At 49.9% G+C, this 23350-nt stretch overlaps 7 protein-coding genes across 7 annotated transcripts; 4 read left to right on the forward strand and 3 right to left on the reverse strand.

Annotated features, from left to right (window-relative positions):
- Positions 1–262: 262 nt before the first annotated feature.
- HER10_EVM0009909 (uncharacterized protein) lies at positions 263–2340 on the reverse strand. The gene is made up of 4 exons (XM_035479380.1): positions 1286–2340; positions 1203–1211; positions 723–1145; positions 263–639 (listed from the first exon to the last, which is right to left on the reverse strand). The coding sequence occupies exons 1-4, from the start codon at positions 1880–1882 to the stop codon at positions 496–498; spliced, it is 1173 nt and encodes a 390-aa protein (XP_035336438.1). The 5' UTR covers positions 1883–2340; the 3' UTR covers positions 263–495.
- Positions 2341–2717: 377 nt separating this feature from the next.
- On the forward strand, positions 2718–4698 carry HER10_EVM0013362 (uncharacterized protein). The gene has a single exon (XM_035483211.1). It carries the CDS (start codon positions 3708–3710, stop codon positions 4266–4268), a length of 561 nt encoding a protein of 186 aa, XP_035336750.1. The 5' UTR covers positions 2718–3707; the 3' UTR covers positions 4269–4698.
- A 2271-nt stretch (positions 4699–6969) lies between these two features.
- On the forward strand, positions 6970–8871 carry HER10_EVM0005481 (uncharacterized protein; the record flags this gene model as incomplete). Its single annotated transcript, XM_035475096.1, has 1 exon — positions 6970–8871. The coding sequence occupies one exon, from the start codon at positions 6970–6972 to the stop codon at positions 8869–8871; it is 1902 nt and encodes a 633-aa protein (XP_035336038.1).
- A 326-nt stretch (positions 8872–9197) lies between these two features.
- HER10_EVM0002971 (FAD binding domain-containing protein) lies at positions 9198–10701 on the reverse strand (the record flags this gene model as incomplete). The annotated part of the gene is made up of 3 exons (XM_035472662.1): positions 9198–9381; positions 9437–9640; positions 9692–10701. The coding sequence occupies 3 exons, from the start codon at positions 10699–10701 to the stop codon at positions 9198–9200; spliced, it is 1398 nt and encodes a 465-aa protein (XP_035335799.1).
- Positions 10702–11834: 1133 nt separating this feature from the next.
- On the reverse strand, positions 11835–15022 carry HER10_EVM0008547 (uncharacterized protein; the record flags this gene model as incomplete). The annotated part of the gene is made up of 3 exons (XM_035478064.1): positions 12401–15022; positions 11917–12313; positions 11835–11885 (listed from the first exon to the last, which is right to left on the reverse strand). The coding sequence occupies exons 1-3, from the start codon at positions 14998–15000 to the stop codon at positions 11835–11837; spliced, it is 3048 nt and encodes a 1015-aa protein (XP_035336310.1). The 5' UTR covers positions 15001–15022.
- A 584-nt stretch (positions 15023–15606) lies between these two features.
- On the forward strand, positions 15607–18042 carry HER10_EVM0006607 (uncharacterized protein; the record flags this gene model as incomplete). Its single annotated transcript, XM_035476188.1, has 6 exons — positions 15607–15832; positions 15922–16221; positions 16288–16318; positions 16383–16587; positions 16673–16903; positions 17090–18042. The coding sequence occupies exons 1-6, from the start codon at positions 15657–15659 to the stop codon at positions 18040–18042; spliced, it is 1896 nt and encodes a 631-aa protein (XP_035336138.1). The 5' UTR covers positions 15607–15656.
- Positions 18043–18973: 931 nt separating this feature from the next.
- On the forward strand, positions 18974–19849 carry HER10_EVM0002830 (uncharacterized protein; the record flags this gene model as incomplete). Its single annotated transcript, XM_035472524.1, has 1 exon — positions 18974–19849. The coding sequence occupies one exon, from the start codon at positions 18974–18976 to the stop codon at positions 19847–19849; it is 876 nt and encodes a 291-aa protein (XP_035335782.1).
- Between the last annotated feature and the right edge of the window lie 3501 nt (positions 19850–23350).

Raw genomic sequence — 23350 nt, forward strand, 5'->3', positions numbered from 1 at the left:
ATATGCGGAAGCTCACTGGATTGAGGATCTGGGTCGAATTTGATTAATTTTAATCAGTTCTGAGTGACATGAGATAACGGCGGTTCCAATAGACAAAGACTCTGTATGGCTTCTAGGTCTTAAGTGAATTCGTTGGGTTGCCGCAGTTACCTCATCAGCTTGTTGGCAGCTCATATGAGGCTCATTGCGCTCTCACACTAGGTTTTCTGGAGGTCACCTTCGGCCGGGGCATCAACTCAGCTCGACAGGCTGACTTTCGATGCACCAAACTGTGAAGCTATGTATTGAGAGCTCTCTGGCTTGAATTGATTGAAAGACAGAAAGAAGCCTTGCGACTTCGGGTATGGATGTTGTATTTGCATATCATTATCCATCTTAGTCGTGAGCTGTCTCATGCAACTCACATCGCTTTAAATCAAGGTCAAGTCTACCTCTCAGGCCAACTCTATTCATACATGTACCAATGCCAGGCAACACCAAATTAGAAATTATGTATTACACCTCTCCGGGCTCTCCTTCAACGACCTTGACCTCTGGTCCTTCAATCTGCTTCACCTTCCGGCCTTCCCACCAGGACATGAGACCGGCAAGCATAGCGACACCGCATCCCAAGCCGATGAAGGTGCCAGTTGCCCATGACTGGAGTTGTTTGTTAGCACCATTCACAAAGTCGGGTCCGACACCATGGTTTGCCTATAAGTAGGGTCAAAAGGAGTACTCACAGGTCGATCAAGTCGGTTGTATCCCCACATGAAATAGCACAACACAGCCTGCAAAAACGTATTCCAAACCATCATCCAAATCGTGAACCCCAACTTCCACAGCGCCGTCGGCGGCGCGACCTGGCCAGTAAACGTCTCGGGCGCCTTCTCGCCCTGCAGAGCCCACGCAGGCGGCCGGAACCAGCTCTTGTTCTGCGCCGCGAGCTTGAGCATCGCCGCCTGGTTCTTGAAGTTGACGGCGCGGATGTACCAGTACAGGTCGCGGAAGCGCCAGGGCGCGAGACCGAAGCCCGTTACGCAGAAGAGGGCGTTGAGGATCTGACTGGAAATTTCGAGCCACTTTTTGCGGGGTGAGTTGTCGTCGTCGGCGGTTGGGTAGTTCATTGCTGGTGCCGCCTTGAGGAGGAGGAAGAAGAGCATGGCCTAGGATGGTGGGTCAGTATGGCGGCTTCATTTTCATACATCATGATGTGAACTTACTCCCCAGGCCTAAGAGTCGACTCATGTTAGCATGTCTCATTTTTGGAAAAGACTGGAGTGTGCAGTTGAGGTGGGATACGTACGACAATATTCAAGCAGTAGATGGTAATGACGAACCCTGACGGCGTGAGGAAGAACTTCCAAAACGCCTTCAACCCATTGACAATGGTCGTCTTCCACGGCGCCTTCTCCTCCGCCGCGTGCTTCTGATACAGACTCTGTCGCCGCTGGAACTGTTGACCCTCGCTGGGCAGCAGGCTCTCATCATGCGTCCCCGTCCCCGGCCGTGCTTCGTCCGAAGTCTCATTCAGCACAGCGGGTTCGTCCGTTTCCCTGATATTTTCTGACTTGTCGTTAAACACGTTTCGCCCACCGGCAGACGACTGCCCATTAATAGAAAACATCGATCCGCGCCGACCCGTGTTGGATCGGATGAGCGCCAGGTCGCCGTGGGGTTCCTGGACGGCGTAGCGCGCCGAGTGGCCCTGCGCCGTGAAGGCGATGTTGTCGCCGCCGGATTCGGGGTCGCGGAGCTCGGTGAGGTTCGGCGCCTGGGCGATTGCTGTGCCGGCGGCCTGCCACATGCCCAATTGCGGGTTCGCGTTCATGATGGAGATGGACGCGCCCCGGACGCGGCCTACGATGCCGCCGCCATTGTCGACGGACGAGGGCTCGGCCATGGTTGACGATTTACGGAGATTGTGAGGACGGGTTGATGATGGGGCCTCTTCCTGGCGGTTGCTACGGTGTCGGATGTCGCGGAACGGCCCTCATAAAAAGGTGAGCGGGAGGCCGATGAGTGAGTCGGGAGTGAGATTGCGCTCTCAGCAGACAATCTGCGTCTAGTCACGGAGAGGGCTGTCGAGTTGTCGCGACTGTACAATGCAGACGCCTCACAGATCGCGGGGAGTCAATTTGCGACGACTGTTTATGTCAGATGCAGAACTTTGGTCCCCTTTTCCCTTTTTTCCCAGGAACACCCATCTCCATGAAGAACCTGCAAAGAGAAAAGTGCCATGCCATCACGTGGGGGCTGAGGGAGAGACAGCGAGCTATCCGCGTATTCCAACCCGACACCCCGACGTGTTGGCCGGCCGGAACCCGCGAATAAGTCGAGCCTAGTCAGGTTCAGTCCTTTGGGAGGAAAGTCTAATTTGCTGCCTATTGCCCCAACCATGCTCTGAATGCAGATCCTGGGTTGGCTGAACGGGGTCGGAGAAAGCCAAGACACTGCCGTGATTAGCTAGCCCGCATACCTTTCGCTTTCCCCGTCCCCCCCGAATCCCCGCTGTTCTTTTCGCATCCTAATCCGGCTTGGCCAGAACTCGCTCTCGCTTGCAATCGAACTTTTGAAGAAAAAGGCCCTCCGGCAGCGCCGCCGATGCCCTGAGTCGCGGGGCCATCCTCTGAGGTGATGATCTGATCAGGTGGTTGGGCGAATTTGACGCCGTGCTTCCGGCGCTGAACTTCAACGTCATGAGATAAGACTCGTGATGAGAAGCTTCTGCGACGCCAGTGAGATATTTGTCTATCAATTGAGTTTGTTTACTCTCGGTCTCCGTCATTCTGATACCTAGCCTTGAGCGCATACCGGCAGTGGGTGAGTTTCGGTCCGGAAGCCCGAGTCGACCGCACCGAGGTTTACTGTTCCCACTCACTTTTTCTGAGAGGGATTGCTCTCATGAAAGCCGCCGCCATCTGGATGCCGCTCAGCCAGGTACCGTGATCTCGGGAGTCGGCGGAAACACTTGTTGACAGTGCTTTTGACTACGAGAATGCTCTCGAGAATCGGCGTTCATGCGTGATCAACTCATGAGGCTAGAGGAGTGAGGATTAGCAGTCCTTGACGCGGTAAACCAGCCAGAGTCTACGGTCTTTTGTTCAACGAGGTACCCTATCGCTCTTTTACCGCCTCGTTGCCCCGACAAGTCTACCAAACACTGGCGACAACGAACATATGCATGTTCAATCAGCCAAGAAAAGCAAACATTGAGTAAATTTTCACCGGAATGTCTACCCGCATCGTTATGAAAGGCCCAAAACACCGCCACGATGGCCAGAGCCCGCCCAAATGATTCTGGCCGTTGAACAATCGGTAATTTCTTGAGTTTGCATCATGGTCGTGCTTTGATCTGTCGACTTACCTCATTTCTAGTGCTTCTCTTTGTCCTACTAAATTCTATGCGCCGTCTTGGCGTCAGACACATGTTCCACCAAGACACGATAGCGAATCACTCAATGGCCGTTATGAACAACACCCACTTTCCACCTTTTGCGAAGTTCCGATACCATTGGCTCCATCGCCAGATTGCCCAAACTTCTATACCATGTCAAGCAACAGATCACCTGCTTTGTTCTTGTTGTTCGGGTGGCATGGGATTACCTACTGCGTCTTACCAACACCCAAACACCCGCAGGCGTCAAATCATCCGTCTTTGAACCTTGCGATTTACCTCTGGGATGCAACCGACGTAATGCGAGTTGACACCTTCAGGATGTCCATTAATGATGAGTATAAAAATTGTCGTTAAGAGGAAAGGTATCAGATGTCCCCTCCTCACACACGGCCTATATCGGAAGTACTTAGATTCTATATCGACATCTGGCATTCCTTCGATAACCGTTGATACCGAAGTTACGCAGTCGTCCCTCCGCTCCAAGTCAACCCAGCTTCCAGAAGCAATGAGCAAGCCACCGGCAATAGTCATCAACAACACAGAAGAACTCTCAGCTGAGGACCTACTCTCGGACCTAAATGATCTTCTGATCAACGACCGGAAAGATGCGCGCCGTGACAGGCACCCAGCCGGCTCGCAGTACGACATGAGTTTCAGACACGCCGACGACTATGGAAAAAAGTTCCTGGAAATACCCAAACCCAGTAACTCAGCTTCGGATAGTGAGGCGGCTCGAGCTTACAGCAGCACGAAGGCTTCGAGCGAGGCCCAATGCGAATCAACGGCGACCGAATCAATCGACCGCAATGGACAAAAACTGGCTGTCCAGAGTGCGCCACGTCTTTCCGAATCCGATCGCAAGACTGACGTCCTCGGTTTGGGAGTCTGAGCTAAAAAATCACCCACGACTGATGTCAAAAAGACCCCCATTGACTATCGTGATTCGCAAAGCCGACGACAATCCGAAAATCATCACGGGTCTGCTACGGAAACCCCCCATCATGCCATTAGTTGGGCTTCCTTTCTTTAGGATGAAATTGTGTATATACCCAAACCCCAGACCAATCCATATGGAGCTTGACATGCTGACAACAGAGGCGAACGGCCCTCCCAGTAAGAGAATTGTGTCGTTATCTGGTACCTAAACCATAGTAATTCAGCATCCATCAGCAACACTGGAGCTCCTAGAAAGGAAGGCATCTGCAAGGTTCACGACTCATACTGCGAATAGCTCCGCAACGCAGGTTCTTAACACATTGGACTGAAAATAACGTCGACCTTTTGATTTGGTGCGATGTCATTCGCGAGACCGATTATGAGGGCTGGATTGATATTGTTGACGAAGAGGGAAGGGGGGGACAGATTTGGGAGAAAATCCGGCCTGGGCCTCGACCTCCCCATTTCTTGCCAAGCTTCTTAGAAATAGATTACAAAATCGTGGCGGAACAGGGGAAATACGAATTATAACATCGACGCATCTGCTCAAGCCTTGTTTTTGTATTGCTTGCATTGAGGGGTTGTTGTCAGTTGAGTGGGAAGAAAGAACTATATCGACTTCAATATACATACCCAACGAGCCGATAGCACTCCACTTACAGCTGAATTCAATGACTATGACGTTGAAGAACTTTACAATCACTTTCGAAACAAGAATGAGGCTCGCAATGTTTGTCTTCAGTCAAGGCTGATAATAGGGAGAGAAATAGACGGAAGTAACCCGACCGACTTGCCAGTCATTAGCTACTACTAAGCCACTGTTCCAGCCTTCAATACATCTATTTGTCTCGTTGATAGAGAAAGATAAATGTAGTCCTACGGTAGAATCCATACCATTCAAGGGCTATACCTGAGGCATCTTACGAGGATCGGGTTGCAAGAGGCAGAAAATGCGCGAATGGTCATTTTACCACCGACTGAAAAGATAGAATTGCGAAAACAACTGGGATGTACGGGCAAGGTAGTCACTCATCCATGTGATAATTATAGAGAGGCATCCCTGCTTAGATATAATAGAGTACCTGTGTTTTGAAAGCTCTGGCCCGCGACATCACCGGCCCAAACATAATTCGAAACATTCATCATAGAAAGTGATCACGATCGCAGCCTATGCAGACTATCTTCGAGAGGAGAGTGTTGTTTGACACCTCCTTGTAGCAAGAGGCAATAGGTTCCTGAGTTCCTGTAGGCCGTTTGACTTACTACTCAGGAGTGCATCACTTTCAAGACCGTTTGTTAACCAACGTTGTAGCTGTTCAATAGGTAATACCAGAAGGGCACAATTGTGGCTTGGAAGATCCCGACTAGTCTAGATGGGATTTGCAGATCGAAGGAAGAAGGTTCCCTACCCAACTCCACGAATGTGAGGTTCGAGTCACGTAAGGTAGGCCTTGTATGCTCATTGCATAATTGACGCGCGTTGGAAACGTCTAACGGGCTGTGCTCCCCCGGGCCATCCAAAGCACCCCCCTTCCCGTGATCAAGCCCCTTCACCAAGGAGCCACCTTCTCTCAGGCTTCGGATGGTTCAAGCTTTCTCTGGCTGACGATCGTCTCGGGTTCACGGCTATGTCCGAAGATCCATCGCACTTACAAGAATCACACTTTTGCTTTACAAATTTACCGTAAAGTTTGTTGTAGGTACAGACATTTTCCTGGATGGAACACTACACATTTAACTTTCATCCGCTTTCGGATTCTAGCTACATTTGGAATAGTTCGTCGTCCAAACGACGAAGTGTCCAACAACCACCAACTTCGTACTCGTTTTCCATTATGTGGTCTTTATGAAGCCTTAGTGGACTTTTTGAAGTTCGTGCGGTCTCAATACCGCAAGCCTTGGAAAGGTGTATTAGGATACAGCTTCCTCCGCGACTGAATCTCCATGCAATGAGTCTTTCATCGGATATAGGCCTTCGACCCTGTTCCCCGATCTCCTTGACTTACGAATCAGCAGGTACCAAGAAAACACGGTCTATACCCGACGAAGGCTAAGTAAAGCCTACTAGAACCGGAGAGTCCTTCATCAAGTCATGATCCCTCAAACATCAATACACTTTGAGCATACTCTCGTTACGGTTGAGCTGGAACAACCATTTCGGGCCCTATATTCTTGTAATCGACAGAGCAGCCAACTCTGCGATGGGGTCGTAAGACGAGGGGCAGAGACCCGATGAATCCGGAGTCCTGAAGTGACCGGAGGCGGGATGCTGGTGAAAAGACCGTCGCCTCGGAAATCTGAAACTGACTAACGATGTGACCCTCGACCACAGAGAGATACTGCGACATCAGGTGGACCCATACTCAGACAAGTTTCGACCGTGGTGACGCCCGCATCTTTAGCTTTAGGCTATGTTTCGATAATTAACTCGAACTGCTCACTAGTCAAGTGCCGAATGGATCTGGCGGTTATGTAGTTCATACGGCCGTCCTGGTGCAACATAGACGAGGTCTCAAGGTCTTGTTACTACTTCCTCCCCAAATGCCCCGCGAAACGTTTAAGCTATCTCCAAATATTTGATCTGTTCTTTTCCTTGCTTGCTGTTAATTGTTGTCTAATAGTCCAGTGCCTGGGGCACGAACTCGATTTTCAAAATGCTTGTCCTTCTTGCGGCGTTAACCTTTCTTTCCTTCATCGGGCCATTTGCCATCGCTTCGAGAGCTGGCTCAATACAAGTAGAGTATAATAGAGATCCACCATCCGGATGGACACTCTCTCGTCCCGCTGATCCGGATCACCGATTCAGCATATCCATCGCAGCCGATAGAAGCAGGCATGTGGAACGGGCCCTCTATAGTGTCTCCACGCCGGGACATGAGCTATACGGCAGGCACCTCTCTCGAGAGGAGGCACAAGCACTCCTCAACCCCGATACAGAGTCACGGGACATCATTATAAACTGGCTTCAGGAACACGGGAACGCAACAGCGGCAGATATAGAGAGCGATGGTCATTGGATCAAAGTGCAGACGACGGCGAAGAAGGCGAATAATCTGCTCGACGCAGACTTTAGATGGTTTCGAAACATTGACAGCGGCAAGGAGGTGCTGCGGACGTTGCAGTATTCTTTACCCTTGGAGTTGAAGAACAAGATCTCGTTAATTACCCCGTCGACGAGATTCTGTTCTCACCCGATTATGCACCAAGGATCGACCGTGGTTGCGCCTCTTGCTGACGACACCCCCAGCGACGAGCTTCGGAAGGTGAAGAGGTCGTTGGCTGGGGTGAACCCGAAACTTCTTTACACGGCACAGGTAGATAGGATTACACCAGCCGCATCGAAAGCACAAGTCGATCCTACGTGTAACAGGACCATTACACCTAACTGCATACGAGCTCTGTACAATGTTCCTGCCAAAATGAACGTCAGTCCGGCCCGTGGTCTTGGGATCTACGCTTCGCAGAATCAGGTTGCCAAATTTGACGACTTTGCCCTGTTTGCCAAAAACGTCGATCAACCGTCAACGGGAGTAAAGTTTTCTTTCCTTAGCATCAACAACGGCACGACAGATCAGGCTCAGAACAAGTTCTCGAATGCTGAGCTCAACTTCGACGTTCAATACACGGCTTCACTATCCAATCCGGTTCCAAATATCGTCACCGCCGTGGCTGGGGATGGACCGATCAAGCTCGAACTAGGCGGACAACCTGGGGACACGACGGAACCTTGGCTGATCTGGTTGGACGCGATGCTTAAGCTACCTGACGACAAGCTTCCTCACACGATTACCACTAGTTTCGGCGAGAACGAACAGTCACTTCCGGACGGCTATGTTCAGCAGATTTGCGATCAGTTCGGTGCACTCGGGGCCAGGGGCGTTACGATGTTTGCCGCGTCGGGAGACTCTGGACCGGGCAACACATGTGTCACAAACGACGGTACCAACAGCACGCGGTTCAATGCCGTCTTCCCGGCATCATGCCCCTTTGTCACAGGAGTTGGCGGGGTGAGGGGTATCGCGCCTGAGCGAGCCAGCGACTTCTCGAGCGGTGGGTTCTCGGACAAGTTCGCCAGACCGGCATACCAAGAGCAAGTTGTGCCGGCGTACTTGAAGAACACCATTGGAACCCAGTTTAACGGCCTCTTCAACGCATCAGGCCGAGGCTTCCCAGACGTTAGTGCCCAAAGCTTTAACCTCACATTCGTGACGGGCGGCCAACTAGGTGGCTTCCAAGGTACCAGCGCCGCCGCTCCAATCTGGGCAGGCATGGTGGGCATGGTCAACGCCGCTCTCATCCAGGCGGGAAAGCCACCAATGGGATTCATCAATCCATGGCTATATGGCGCTGGGTTGCAAGCCATCAACGACGTGTCTGCTGGGCAGTCCGTGGGCTGTACTGGCACAACTGGTTTTGGCACGCAAAAGTTCCCGCCTGAGTTCGGAGCCAAGCTCGTACCGAACGCGAGTTGGCCCTCAGTGGCTGGATGGGACGCTGTCACTGGGTTGGGAAGTCCGGATATTGGCAAAATGTTGGCGCTGAGAATGGCAATGTGATGAGAGTTATGCAATTTTAGACTACAAACAATTTGAAGTACAAATTTGACCTAATACTTAACATACAAGTTTTCCGCCCAGTCCAATTTTTAGTGCAGTACAGAAATCCGTTCACAACTTTGCATTGTTAACTGCAGTAATTGCGAACGGATTTGCAGTAAACGTTCCGTTGGGATCAGCGAGTGCTCTGGCTTTTCCAAGCCGCCTGTACTTCTCCTCATCTTCGTAGTAGCACTTCCAGATCTTCTCATCACCCAAGTTCCAATCGCCATAGGATCCCCAAAGAAGACGTCTGTCCTTCTTGCTGAACGGGCTGTCAGGTCCGATCATAATCTGATCGTTCTTGGCTTGCCATGATTGAGCCAGCTTTCTTGAATCTTCATCGGGCTCGTGGAAGCAGTCCAAAGTCTGGACAACAGACGAGTCTCTCCAGCTGTAGGATGTGCCGTTGTCTCTGTTGACGAAGAAGCGCGAGTACTTGCCTCCAAAGCACTGGATTTGAACCGACAGCTTACATCGCATGAAGCGCTCGTAGTCCTTCTCACCCTCGTGTCCCTTGAGATACTGTTCAGGGTTGTAGATGAGGTCAATGCGGTCAACCACGGCATCAACCCACTTGTCCTTTGTAAGGCTGGTGGAGTCGGTCGCGTATGTGCGCTTGACGTATGGAAGGTCAAACTCGCGCGCTCTGGGGAAGATCCACTGCCCAGTCATATCCGACATCTCCATGTCGAACTCGCCAAACTGAAGCGAGTAGTCTTCCAACAGGCTCTTGAGCTCTCGGAACTTGCCAAACCAGGCATCGACCTTGGCATCGTACACGTCCTCCTTGCTGGTCGGGCACCACTGCGCGTACAGAATGATCGAGGCTGGAAAACGTCCATTCAGCAACTCCAGGAAGTCGTCTTCGAGCGCATTCTTGATGCGGTCCTGAATGCGCTGCCAGACGTTGGCATCTTTGAGCTCCTTGAACAGAGTCGACATGGGGAAATCTGTGCTGATGACACTGACACAGAGGTCAAAGCCGCGGGGGAATGTAGGGTCGTCAGCCATCTCGGCAATGGCATTGAGAAGTGTGGTAAGAACCTCCTTGGAGTAGAGCCAGAGTGCCTTGATGCCGTGAGGTCCCTTGAAGCCGTTGGGTCCAGCAACAGTACCAAGGTAGCTGCTAGATTTGTACACCTCAACGATGTAGTGAGTGATGACGCCGAAGTTTCCTGGACTACCACCAAGAATGGCGTAGAACATCTCAGGGTTGTTCTCTTTGGTGATGTCGCGGATGACACCGTCGTGGCATACCATACGGATGGTTCTGATGTTGTCTCCAAAAAGGCCGAAACTTCGGCCCAACTGTCCGTAACCGCCAGTCTGGCCGTGACCTCCCACACCGACGTAGGCACATTGGCCGGTGGGAACAAAGAGCTTCGTCTGCTTGAGGTACTTGTTGAGGTCCATCATAGTAATGCTGACGCCAATGTAAACAAGTGTGCGGTTATCTGCAATTGGATCCTTGGGCTTCAAGATCATCAGATCCTTGTAAGTGTTACCCAAGTCTATCTGGATGTTCTTGCCGCTTGTAGACGAGGCTCCGCTGTACTGGTGGCCTCCGCTCTTGACGGCAACGGCGACCTTGTTCTCTCTGGCCCAATTGACCGCTCTGATAACATCTTGGTCGTTTTGAGGTCGCACAATGAGATCGGGGTTCATGTCGTGCTCTTTCTGATATGTTGAGGTTGCATACTGCTGGTTGAAAAAGGCGTATTCCTGCATCTCAGACTCGTCTCCCACCCTAGAGTACTGCATACCCTCAAAATCTTCAATGCGAACCATGATTGAGATTCTGTATAAGAAAGATAAATATGAAATCAAGAAGTGTCTCTTAGAAAAAGCAGAGTTGCGAAGGATCCAGCAGAAACAGGGCAGCCAACAGCAATAAATAGGGATCAATCAGCATCACATGCAAGGCCCCCATCTACACGCAAAACCCCAAGGCAGGCTACAGAGTGCTTAGCCGCAGAGTTGTCTTCAACCGGACAAATCTGTGCAACAGTTGATCGTAGGCTTTCTACGTGAACGACGAACGTTGATTGGCGTAATCAGAGACAAGATGGTCAGCAGTCTGACGCCCAGTCCCATCACCAAGCCAGACTGGCTACTCAGCCAGCCTTGATAGCCTTCTGCATTCCGACGACTCATTGCTGCAACCAGGTCGGCCCTCAGTCTTCAGAGTGGCTGACTATCACACCGGCTTACGCTGCATGATCTGGGGGCCGGGCCGCGCAGCTGCGTTTACGAGCGTTGTCGAAAGAGCCGTGGCGTGGAGCTGGCATAAGACACGCTAGCCTGATCCGAGCATATCTGATGTTTTTGGCCGCGGCTGAAATATACCAACCATGTCCACTTTCTGATAGGTAGCCAGGCATCACTTCGGTTATGCCGCATTCCCGCTTACTGGCCAATGTTGTGCTTACGCTGGCAAGGCGACCCCCATAAGGCGTCTGCTGGACCTTTTTGCGAGATGCTGTTTTCAGGGGAAACGAATGACTTGCAGAGGCAAGGGTTCCAACAAGCTCTTGGCCAAAACCAACTGCGCAACTGAGAGCCTGGTTGGTTCAAAGCTTTGAAATCTGTGAAAGTCATGTGGTTGCAGCATAGTGGAGCTGTAAGGCTGTGTTCCAGATGCTGCCTGCGTTCGTTTGCCTCATGGCACGCATGGCAGTTCACGTGGCCGCAATGTCTAGTGCGCAAAATCAGTGATGTCAACCGGATCTTGCTCGGCAATTAAATGAAGAAAACAGTCATTTCTCGTGTGTTTCCTGATTCACGGTAGGATCAATCTCATGGTTACCGCATGGCGGGAGGAGATGAAACTCAAAGTCTAGTCCTTGTTGTTACTACTTCCACTTTCCTAGTCATTCGTATGCTCACTGCAATTTCTAACTCTTATTTACTACCACCGGACATCATCTGCTGGAACTTGAGAAATTGTTGGTACTGTTCCATGTCAAGGGACGCTCCAGCGGTAGCGAAAGATTGACTTCCAACGGTGCTGGGGTTAGCCTTTTTCTCCGATCCTCTTCCATCTTTGACTTCGTCCTCAGAATCATTGTCACTTTCTTTCTCTGTCTCGGAGCTATCTTCAGACTCGAGGTTTCGCGCAGGATGTTTCGAACCCTGCTGGAAGCGACTAGCCTGGGTGGATCTGTGCGGCGTCGGCGAGGATACGGTCTTTCGAACATCATATCGCCAGCCCTCGCGTCTAGCCTCGTCTGCCTCAGTTGCTCCGTTCACATTGATGAGATAGTCGTCGAACTCTTTGAACCCCCTTGCAACCTTCTTGAATTGCTTCTTGCCAAGACTGGGTTTGGGCTCGTCTGCCTCTTTCGATATGTATTGGTACTCAACTAGAGCGATGGCTGTTTGAAAAGCGTTTCGGATTTGTCTACATCATTTGGTTGTCAGTAAACTAAGCGATTCTAGACATTGAGAGACATCACTCGAAAGCTGGGCGAGCGGGACATAACCATACCTTCCATTCCACGTGTATCGTCCTTCAAGCTCAAGTCGATTGTAGTGCTTTTCGGCAAAGCTCATGATTTCCTTCTCTTTTATCTTGAAGTTCTGGGTCCCTGTACTGTGCTGCTCTTCTTTGGCTCTTTTGATGAACTTCTCGTAAATCTTGAGAGTCACTGGGAGATCCAGATCGTTGTAGGAGAGAGACATCTGAATCCTTGACTTGAATGCTGGATCGATGGCTCCCACACGGTTGGAGGTAAGAAACAGAATTCCCGCGTAGTACTCAAGTGTGCGAAGGAATACGCTCGTCACGGCATTGTGACGGATGTTGTCTCGAACTCTCTTCGCGAGGAAGATGTCAGCCTCGTCCAGCAATAGTACGCAACCCCATTTATGTGCAAGCTTGAAGCTATATTGCAAGTTGGTCTCGACTTCGGCCGCCGTCTCTCCAATATCGCCGCATGTAATGGGGAAGAGAGGTCGATGGGTGTCATCGGCAACGCACTCAGCCGTCGACGTCTTCCCCACGCCAGGCGGACCGTGGAGAAGAATGACAAGGCCAGCCCCTTTGCCCTTGACAAGATCCAGCGCTGTTCCAACGCTACGTGCGACGCCAGGAGATGATTCTGCGGCCCGCTTGTTCTCATGCGTTTTTACCAGTGCCCTAACAGTCTCCTTGTGGTCTTCAGAAATGACGAGGTCGTTGAAGTTATTCTCAAACACAACTTCTTTCAGGTCTGTTGTCCAGATGGTTGCCCACTGTCTAGATCGAAGAACGAAGGCGTAGACGTAAGGCTGCATTAACATCAAATCTTCTTCTGTCAGATCTTCTTCCTGCAGCGGACCTAGCATCCTGGTCAGTTTCTGACCGAAGGCGGCAGCATGCTCTTCATCGTATACGAGGTCGTTAAAAATGACATCGCCACCGCAACAACCTGGTTCACGATGATAACACCAGGATCCTTCAATAGTCTCCCTTTTGTCCCTTCGTGTGAGCTCTTCCGACGATATGCTGGTCTTCATTCTCCACTCAGTCTTAGCCGTCATCGCGAGGCGCATGTCGACTATGACTTGGTTGTCTAAGTCATGAGATGGCTCATCGAGTGTCTTGCCACGAGCCAGCTTGTGGCAACTTGTTTCTCGAGTCAGGTCCAGGAACCTCGTGCCCATAGCTTCGAATTCGGCTCGTAATGCATTTTGCTTCGGGTCGAACCGCAAAGGATAAACGGGTAACGATGTAATCAATCGTTTTCCATGAAATCGATGGATTGGCAGTCTCTGTAGTTTTGGAATGTATGCGGTGCCATCGGATCCAAAGCTTAGGCAGTCCAGAACAAAACCGTCCACAGGAACAGGCTTCTCGACGTCACTTCGCGGGTACCTAGCTTCGTATTGCAGTGGCTCGCGACCGCCCGCCATGTTGATGACTCGATAAGCTTGATTGGGGTCAGAAGGCGTAATAACAATATCTCCCCGTGCAAAGAGATGCCAAAGATCGTCATACTCGATTTCAAGCGCTGTTCCATCCTTGACCTTTTGGCGCAGGTCCAAGGTGGACTTCAGGTCGTTATCAAGAAAGTGGATAAGAAGCTTCAAATCTTCCACAAGGTTCTTATCATCAAAGTCATGCTGAGTCGAAGTTTCGTGAATAGGCTCAACGGCTTGCTTCTGAGATTCTTTTCGGTGCTTGGAGGGTGTGCCAGTGTGCATCCAAGCTTCCAGTTCAGCATGACTCTTCCTGATTGCATCGTGGTGCTCAGCGAAGAATTTGAAAGGCCGGAGAAACGCGACGCCGCTGTGCACCTTTACACCGTCCATCTTAGTCGACTGTGCAAGGCCCATTATAGCTCGTCCAGTTATCTTCTCGAGATGTGACAAAAGAGACCACGACCTGATTCGCAGACGCTCTGGGGTCTTCAGAGAGCCGCTTTGCAACGGGATGCCTTCAGCATTCCCAGGCATTTGGTGAGACAGATTCTGCGATTCGTTGTCCAAGGTCAAAAGAATAGGTGAAATCCTTTCGGTGACTTGTACTTCTAGGGCTGGTTGCTGAGAGCAATGTAGCATAGCCGTCAGCCGCGTGATGCGAAACTGATTCGCGTATGACCTCCGCAGTTCATGTCGATGAATGGGAAACTTGGTCCTTTTCGGGGCTTCCCAAGTGTCATCGCGATTCTCAAAAGCAGCTTTAAGCTCCTTGAGACCGCGCTCAAGATCTTCAATCCGCAAGTTGGTAAATGTGTGGTGTAGAGATGCTTGATGGTATCGCATTTTCATCCGGCCGGATTCTTTCTCCTCTTCGAATACATGACGCACCTGTGTCGCATTCGGGTACGCCGCTCGATGGGCCGCACTTATTACCTCGCCTTCATCCTCTTCCACTGTGTCTTCTAGGGGTACCTCCTCTTGATCGGCTGGCGAGTGACCATCTTGTTCAGAACTCGGAGTATCGGCTTTTTGGCTCGTCGGGTCGACATTCTCACTCTCGGAGCCGCAGACAGACTCCGACATTTCATTCGCCTCGGAGATTTCCTCGCGATCTTTTTGCTGGAAATCCCTGTTTGTGACAATGAGAGAATCTTCTCGTGCTGCTTGCGATAGTTCTGGCGGCATATCCAGGTAAGGTAGGTTGAGCAGAAACCAACAGTGATGAGAAAGCCGTGAAAGGAAGGGACTAAAAGGCAGAAATTCCCCGTATGACAGCGTTCTTTTAAGTACGACGGGGCTACAGACTGACACCGGATTCAAGTGTGTAGGAAGACACCGCCGCACTTTGGAGAGTGACGATCCTAGGCTCTCGGTTAGCAAGGGGCTTCGGTGTCATCTCTTTCCGAACTGCCTGCATCCAGTCAATACCGACATTTAGTGACGCTGCAAATGCCACCGGTAGGTACAGAAGAATGAGACACCCACATTGGCTGATTTTCAGAAGCACTTTCGTCCTCTGCATGTAACGTATCACACTAGATAGTTGGAGGGTCACAGCCTGCCTACAGCCTGCTTACAGCCTGCTGGAAATGCGTTGGTCAGACTACGCGCAGCCAATAAAGATTGATATCACCATGCAGTCATGTAATATTCAGCGGCTATTGAGGCAACAGTTGCTCCTTGCAGCTAGGGTGTCGGAATCCAATTGCCACATGTCCTGCACTCATAATCATCTCTAGCCTTCTCTTGGAGATGATGTGATGTACGCAGGCCCAGTCCTTTCGTTCTGATCATTACTCACAGTCCATTCCCAAGACTCTCATGTTTATTGAATTCAAACCATGGAGAATGGCCAAAGAGATTCGTTCCTCCTTTCCAGGGATCGCTACCCTCAAAAAGAGGCAGTATCATTCATCGAGAATCAAATCTGTCCACCGGGACAGCTACTACCAGTGTATAGCGAGCAAAGTGGAAGTTTCGTTTCTGCAAATGAAGCATGGAAGCTGAAAGATGCGAAGTAGACGCTTGCCACTCTCTGTTTCAATACATGCGTATCTTCATTACATGTAAGGCTGGTCCAACTAACAAGTTATTCATCAACTCTAGCACAGCGATGTGGGAGCAGGCGAATGAGGAAAAGGAACACCTTTTTGTCCTAATGACACAAGTGGAACAGAAACTTGCGAAGAAGAAAAGCGCAGCCCACATCCCACTCGACGCGGCATCGGAGTTGCGACGTAGCAGTTGGTCTCAAGTTTTGACTGAGGTTGAGAGGACTGCAGAGCATTGGAAAAGTAGCCCAAACCAGGAAAGTAAAAGAATGGTGTTCATTGATAGAATTGGGCGGCATTCAGAGTCTCTGGAAGCTTGGTTAAGTTTATTGCCCATGGGAGATTACGGAGCAAGGTAACGTCAACATTAGCCACTCCCAACGACTTCAAGCAAACTTGCGCTCACGCGTCTTTTGATCAGTATCTGTGGAGTATTCAAGCTTTTCATCGGGGTAAGCCTTACCTTATGTTTTCAGTGACATACTCAAGGAAAGCCCTATGTTAATGATAGACCAGGCTGCCTCGACCTACTCCAACACCCCGGAGATCATTTTCGAATTCTTGGCACAAATTCCAGATATGATGGAAAGCTCAAGGCACTACATGGAAATGTATCGAAACATGGGAGGCCACCGTCTTGACAAAAGAAGCTTTGAGTTATTCCGAGCCGTTCTAGAAGCACTCACTCATGTGATGCAGTTCTTTCTCAACAGCAGGCTCAGTAGGTTGCCCTCCGATTCCCAGAAACTAATTGACAGTGCTCTTTACCAAGCAGGCTATGACTTACCAACTAACTAATCATCTAGAAAACGTGACCTATGCTTGGCTCAAGCAGGGAGCATACCAAGAAGATCTCCAGAAAAGTATCGAGAACGTTAGAACTAAGGTCAGAGCGTTCAGAGACGAAGCCCAGCAATGTCACGCTCAAGAAACACATGAGAGCATGCGCCTTCTATCTGACATGAATGAACAATCCAAGACTTTGGCCCCCTTTTTTCAACGATTTTTCAAACTTCTGGAGACGAATCTAGGTTTAGGTATGCAAGCTCCCCGATATTTCTCTGTATGTTGAACACCCGTATCGTTCGGCCCTTTCTTCCTTAGCCTCTTATATTCACTCACTTGATTATATTCTTCTTCTACCCTTGCCTCTTCACTGTTGTCTCCATCTTTCCCTTCTTGGACAAATATTTCGCGCGTTAAACTAAAGCGATTTTATGCAGAACAATCTGATCAGCAATTTAGTTCCTCACAACCACGAATTTCGGCTTACGACATGGTGAACGCAACCCACAGTATTCCCGGGACATCGATATCCATGAAAACGCGGGCAAATGCCGACGAACGACAAGCGGAGGCTAGGAAGGCACAAAAGCGATTATTCGAGTATCTTCATTACGATCCAAGTCTTGTTCCACGGGACGTGGCCACTCAGATTCGTCTTGGCAATAGACTGACCAACAAACAAAAAGCCAAAGCTGCCACCCTCATACGGCATGAAAGCTTCAAGTCATTCATGACGAATACAACGTCATCAAGCTGTCTTCTCGTCAATGGAAGAGACGACACTGCTGCCGTTGACGGGATCTCACCGCTCAGTTTTGTAGCTGCCCAGGCGACGGAAAGCTTCATGGCTGCAGGGGATCCCTCGACACCGTTCTACGTCATCAACTGGTTTTGCGCGGAGCATAAGCCAGCCCTCGTGGCAGGCAACAACGCTGAAACAGATCGCTGCCCCAGCAGAATGATGACAAGCCTTGTCGGTCAGCTTCTCGAAAAAATGATTGATAGTGGCGTAGAGGTTGGCTTGTCATTCATGTACGAGTCCAAGTGGCGGCATGTAGAGCAGCTCAAACCGACGACTCTGTTTTCGGTCTTTGTCGGACTAGTAGAGCAGCTTCCTCGGGGGAGTATCTTGTTATGTATAGTGGATGAGATTGTCTTGTACGAGACGCGAGCTCTGGAGAGCGACACGGAAGTAGTCATGGGGAAGCTGGCAAGGTTAGCTGAGAAGCTTTCCACTGGACCGCAGATTTTCAAACTTCTCACAACTTGTCAAAATAGAGCTTTGGGTATGGCGGAGCATTTTGGCCACAACATCGTCGACTTGGGTGGTAGCACGGGCTCAGATGAATCAGCGCAGTGGACGATATCTAACATGTCCATGGCATACTAGGACTCTGGGATGGATGGTCAGATGGATTGCCGCGACTATACTTGATGGAAATTAACGTGGCGGCACTCTGATACTTACCAATTTAAAAAGAAGCTTGATCTCAAAAGTCAGCCACAACCATGCGGACATGTGCTCTTTATCTAGCTGCATCAGTGCATCTGAGTTACTAATTCCATAACACACTAGTGATCCAGCCAGTCTAGGTGACACTGCTGAACATGGAGATGTTAAGTCCTTTTCGACAATGATGCCATAGCTTGACGAAATCCATCAAAGCTAGAATCCCATGATCGACACCTTGGGCCACTCTTGATGACATCGGGCATTCTAGTACATGGATAAAAGGTAGATTCTCATTGAGTATTTGAATTACAACACGGACAGCCACCACATCCTCAACCATTCGAGCTTGTACACGATGACTAATGAATTAACACTGTGGGCCCATATTTTCACGTCTGTTCAAAGTTCTGGTGATGGTTCAGGAGCTTTGTGATCCCTTGCGATGCAATCGAACATGGGTGTATTCATCAGACCCATCCCCTTTATCTGAGGTTGTCGCTATTCTCTTTCTACCTGGTCTTTCGCGACCGATCATTCCCTACAAACTCACCTTCCTCTACCGTAATATCTCACTTTACTTTACCTGCATGTATTTACCCATTTTCTCTTGCCATTGTGTATTCATCATCCAGGTTCTCCACACCTCCCTTCCCACACGACCTCCACTGTTCGAGTGTTTTTGTCCTGACTCTAGTCCAGACCGGGAGACCATTCGGACAGTCGGACTTGCGATTGATATAGATATGCACTTTTCCCTCGCGTATTAGATACCAAAAACATACTCATTACTTACCGCAGCCATTACCATCATCGTTGACAATTGTGAGTTCACTTCTTACAAACCATTTGATCTATTCCACCTCCCAACATGACAAACGCTATCCACACGACCGGCCGTTCCGGCATGGAACTACCTTTCGGACCTGAAGAGTCGAAAGAGGAAATGGCAAAGTACCGCGAAATTCTGAAGGACGGACTCTCATCATGGAATCAAAACGCCTTCAATAGCGATCTTTGGCAAGGCATCAGTGAAGAACGAAAGCGAAAAGCAATGAAGTTGCAAGAAGAGGCTTTCAAGAAACCACTCTTCCAGCCAAAAACGACGGGCGGCATGGTTCTCGTGAATCTTAATGAAGACCCCAAAGCCAATCCCGAATGTTTCGAACCACGAACGCTCGAGCTCCCGACGGGCAAAAGCTCGCCAATGTCTCACCTGGCTGCGGAATGGAAGAATAAGAACGATATTGCGTACCAGAGCAATCTCATCACAATCAAATGGTTCTGCTCCATTCCTTTCCCAAATCGAACGAACGAGGACGAAATAAAACTTCAAGAATCTCCAAGAGGAATGATGTGTAGCCTTATCAACCAGCTTTTGCGGGAGATTTCTGAGAGGTTCCCCAAGTATGAGCTGAAAGGGTCACTGTTGCGAGAGGGCGGCTTTACTGAGCGTCTCGCCAACCGCGAGATCGAAGCCTTGTACGAGCTGTTCAGTGCCCTGATGATATATCTTGACCCAGGAGCTGATGTGATGTGTGTGATCGACGAGATTACCCGATACGAAACAGATCAGCTTTCAGAGGAATTGGATTACGTTATCACGCGGCTATTAGCGCTGGCAAGAATACAGTCGGGGGGGCCGGTGGCATCCAAACTCGTTTTAACGTGCCAGAGCAGAGCTACGCAGATCAATGAGTACTTCGACAATGGCAGATACTTCAAGGACAACATCTTTGATGGGTAGAGTACCAACGCCCGTGGTTGGGAGCGATTGATCGGTTGGTGCGAGTGGAGTGCCTTCCGGGTGTGTATCCCATATTCATATTAATAATATGTAGTTAGCCAAGTTTGAAAATGAATTCTTATTATATCTTTACTCGTGGCCGAGTCACTTGTGGGAGTAGGGCACGAAGCAAACAGAATACATGAAACGGCTTTCTAGATAATTACTTATCTTCCTCCATCGTACTAGGTCGTTATTGTATCCTAGTTGGTCAACTTCTTCCAGTTCTACAACATGGACTAAAGTCTAGTGTCGTTGGGTATAGTTCCGCATCTGCAATAGCATAGTTTGCGATACAGACGCCGGATGAGACATCAGATGATCATTTTGAAGTAGGTAAGATGGTCCCGTGAGTTTGTCCGAAGTCGGACCTAGCCCAAGTTACATAAGAAACGAGACTGTTAAAAACCATCATGTTCTTGATAGACCCCCTCAAGCGGGCGACGAAGTGATTTGCCGCTTGATCACTTATTGCCGCTATTCTCATGACTCCTATCGCTGACACTATGTTTCCTCCCCTTGCGACTTACTTGAATCCTGATTCTATAATAGGAACTCACGCTTTAGAAAACAGAGCAGGGGCTGACATAGGAGCAAAGCAGTAAGTAATAGCTATACGGACGGGCCCGAAAGGTGTACTCATAGATTGACCGGCTTCATATGTTCACCCGCTCACTCTTGAAGGTAACCGAATAAATCAGATTTCGGCATTGAATAAAGATATTTTGGACATACGCTCATCTGAGCAGCCAGGGACAAAGACCATCATGCTCCAGTATGGTTGGCTGTGGTACCAAGGAGGCTTGGTTGGCAGCCACGGCGTGTAGATGCCAGTCATTGGGGGAACTAGGTGTCAGTGTTGCTAGTCTTTCATGCTTTGGCTCAGCCAAGGTTTAGGTTTCTGATCCTCGGAAGAAGTTGAACAGCAACTCTTTGATCATTTGACTCATCTTCATTTCCGAATTCACGCTTGGCCAGCGGGGTTGGTAAATCCCTTTGTCGTGCAACTATTCAGAATTCGTAGGCGAGAGTCGGGAAAGGCCGAGCATGGACTCCTGAACTGCCCCAACGTCAGTGAAATGAGATCGAACACGGTTCTTTGATGCAGGTAACTAGTTTGTCAGCTTTGTCTTGTCAACCCTTTCATGATGACCCTGTGTTCGGTTTTCTTTGTCCTTGTCACTGTGTTCGCTTACCTTCGCACTGTGTTCAGCTTTCTTTAGTCGACAGCGTTGAGGTTTTCTACATCGAGACTCTAGTAAGTCAAACCCCCCACTTCCCGGCACCCCCCTGTTTCTGGCACCCACAAAAACGCGAAAATCCACCACAACGCAATGCCCACCCCCAACCTCCTTTTATCACAACATTTTCAATTCGAGTCCAAATGGGCTCATTTTTTGCACATACCTTCTTCTATATCTAATGCCTCAATATACCGAAGATCAGCTTCGTCAGGCTCTCGAGGACATCTCAAACGGCAAGAGTCAAAAGAGAGCCTCATTGGAGTATGGGATACCACGATCAACCCTCCAACTACGTCTCCAAGGTGGTCAGACTAGGAAAGTGGCTTTGCTGACTGGCAGAGGCTGTCTCCTGACCAGGAGCTGGCACAATGGGTTCGCATTCAGGCTTCGCTGGGCCTCGCACCAACGCACCAACAGGTGAAGGAATTCGCAGAGCGAGTTCTGGCTGCTGCTGGGGATACCAAACCATTAGGAAAAGGCTGGATCTATGCCTTCGTGAGAAGGAACCCTATCATTAAGGTTCAGAGAAGTCGTTCCATCGATTCTAGACGCGTTAATGGGGCATCTACTGAGGTCATTAGGAACTGGTTTAAGTTCCTTGCTATCCCTGAGATCAAGGACATCAAACCAGCCAACAGATATAATATGGATGAGACTGGCATCCTCGAGGGTCAGGAGCTAATGGGTTAGTGCTGGGCATGGCTGAGACGACGTCTGTTCGCAAGAAACAACCTGGGTCGAGGGCATGGGTCTCTATCATTGAGTGTATCTCAGCCTTGGGTAGGGCACTTCGTCCTCTTATCATTTTCAAGGAAGACGGTCCAACAACAGTGGTTTCCATTACATCTGGTTCCATACGATGGGTGGGAGTTTACAGCAACAGATAATGGCTGGACTACAGACTTAACTGCCATTGAATGGTTAGAGAAGGTGTTTATCCCACAGACTATGCCCGAGGCTGAGGCGAGGCTCGACTGTTGATTGTGGATGGGCATGGGAGTCATACGACGACAGACTTCATGTGGAATTGCTATATTAACAATATCCATTTACTGTTCTTACCACCACACTCCTCTCATGTCCTCCAGCCACTTGACCAGTCTGTCTTCAGCCCTGTTAAGTCAGCCTATCGGAAGGAGCTCGGTTACTTGTCTCAATGGAACGACTCTACCATTATAGGTAAAAGGAACTTCCTGGACTGTTACCAGAAGGCTCGACTTGCTGGTCTATCAGTCTCGAACATCAGAAGTGGTTGGAAGTGGACTGGTCTACACCCTGTAGCGATGGTTAAGCCCTGATGAACCCTATGGTATTACCTGAGCCTTCTGCTAAGCCCACCACACCCAAACCAACCAGTCGGGGCAAAAGCGATGCCATAATGGTCAACAAACTACCCTGTTGAGCCATGGGATTCTGCTTCCTCTGCAGTGGTCTGGTCGACACCCAGGAAGCTGGCAGAGCTCAGCGGTCAACTGCACTTATACACAACTCGACAATGATACCAGCACTCAACGGCTGCTGTTCAGGAAGGTGAAAAGGCTACAGAGCAGGCCTGGCAACTGGCAGCTGCCCAGCAGCAGCTGGCTCACCTGAGGCTCAAGTTACCAACGCTGCAGTTAGGAAGAGGAAGACTGTTCAGATCGATCCCAACACGAAGTTTGCGAACATCAGGGATATCCATCGGGCTCAAATCGAAGCGGGTGAAAAGGAGGTTATTACGGCTGAATCCAGCGACTCTGAATGCCCTAGTGAGGCTGGCAGTTGTATTGTAGTGGGTGTGGTTGAGGATCAATAGTTAATAGTAATGAGGAGGTTGGGTTGTGATCCCATCGTTTTTGTGGGTGCCAGAAACAGGGGGGTGCCAGGAAGTGGGGGGTTTGACTTATAAATGAGAAGAGTAGAAGGCTCTGGGGTGCTGAGACAGCGATCCCTCTTTCAATTATTCCTCCTTCACTCTCGCTGTCTGAGAAGTACGAAGCACGACCAACAAAACACCTCGCACGGCTTGATTTGGGACCTATGACTTACAATATGGAACGAGAAGCCTATGGGTACCACGAGCAACAAAACCACGCGCAGTATTACATGAGAGATAGAAAGTCCCTCTGTTCAGCTGCCTCCCTAGATGATGCGGCACGCGAATTCTTCTCAGAGTCCTCCGCACCGCCGCAAGTATGGCCTTCCGATTTGGCAGGCGTGAACGACGCTTTGACTCCGG

The sequence above is a fragment of the Colletotrichum scovillei genome, assembly GCF_011075155.1.
Source record: "Colletotrichum scovillei strain TJNH1 chromosome Unknown Contig00003, whole genome shotgun sequence".
Classification (NCBI taxonomy): domain Eukaryota; kingdom Fungi; phylum Ascomycota; class Sordariomycetes; order Glomerellales; family Glomerellaceae; genus Colletotrichum; species Colletotrichum scovillei.

Bases quoted from the DNA above. Each gene is read 5' to 3' on its own strand.
- HER10_EVM0013362 (XM_035483211.1), top strand. From the start codon at position 3,708: ATGATGAGTATAAAAATTGTCGTTAAGAGGAAAGGTATCAGATGTCCC.
- HER10_EVM0009909 (XM_035479380.1), bottom strand. From the start codon at position 1,882: ATGGCCGAGCCCTCGTCCGTCGACAATGGCGGCGGCATCGTAGGCCGC. The intron at 640-722 runs GTGAGTACTCCT...AAACAACTCCAG, and splicing joins ACAACCGACTTGATCGACCT to TCATGGGCAACTGGCACCTT.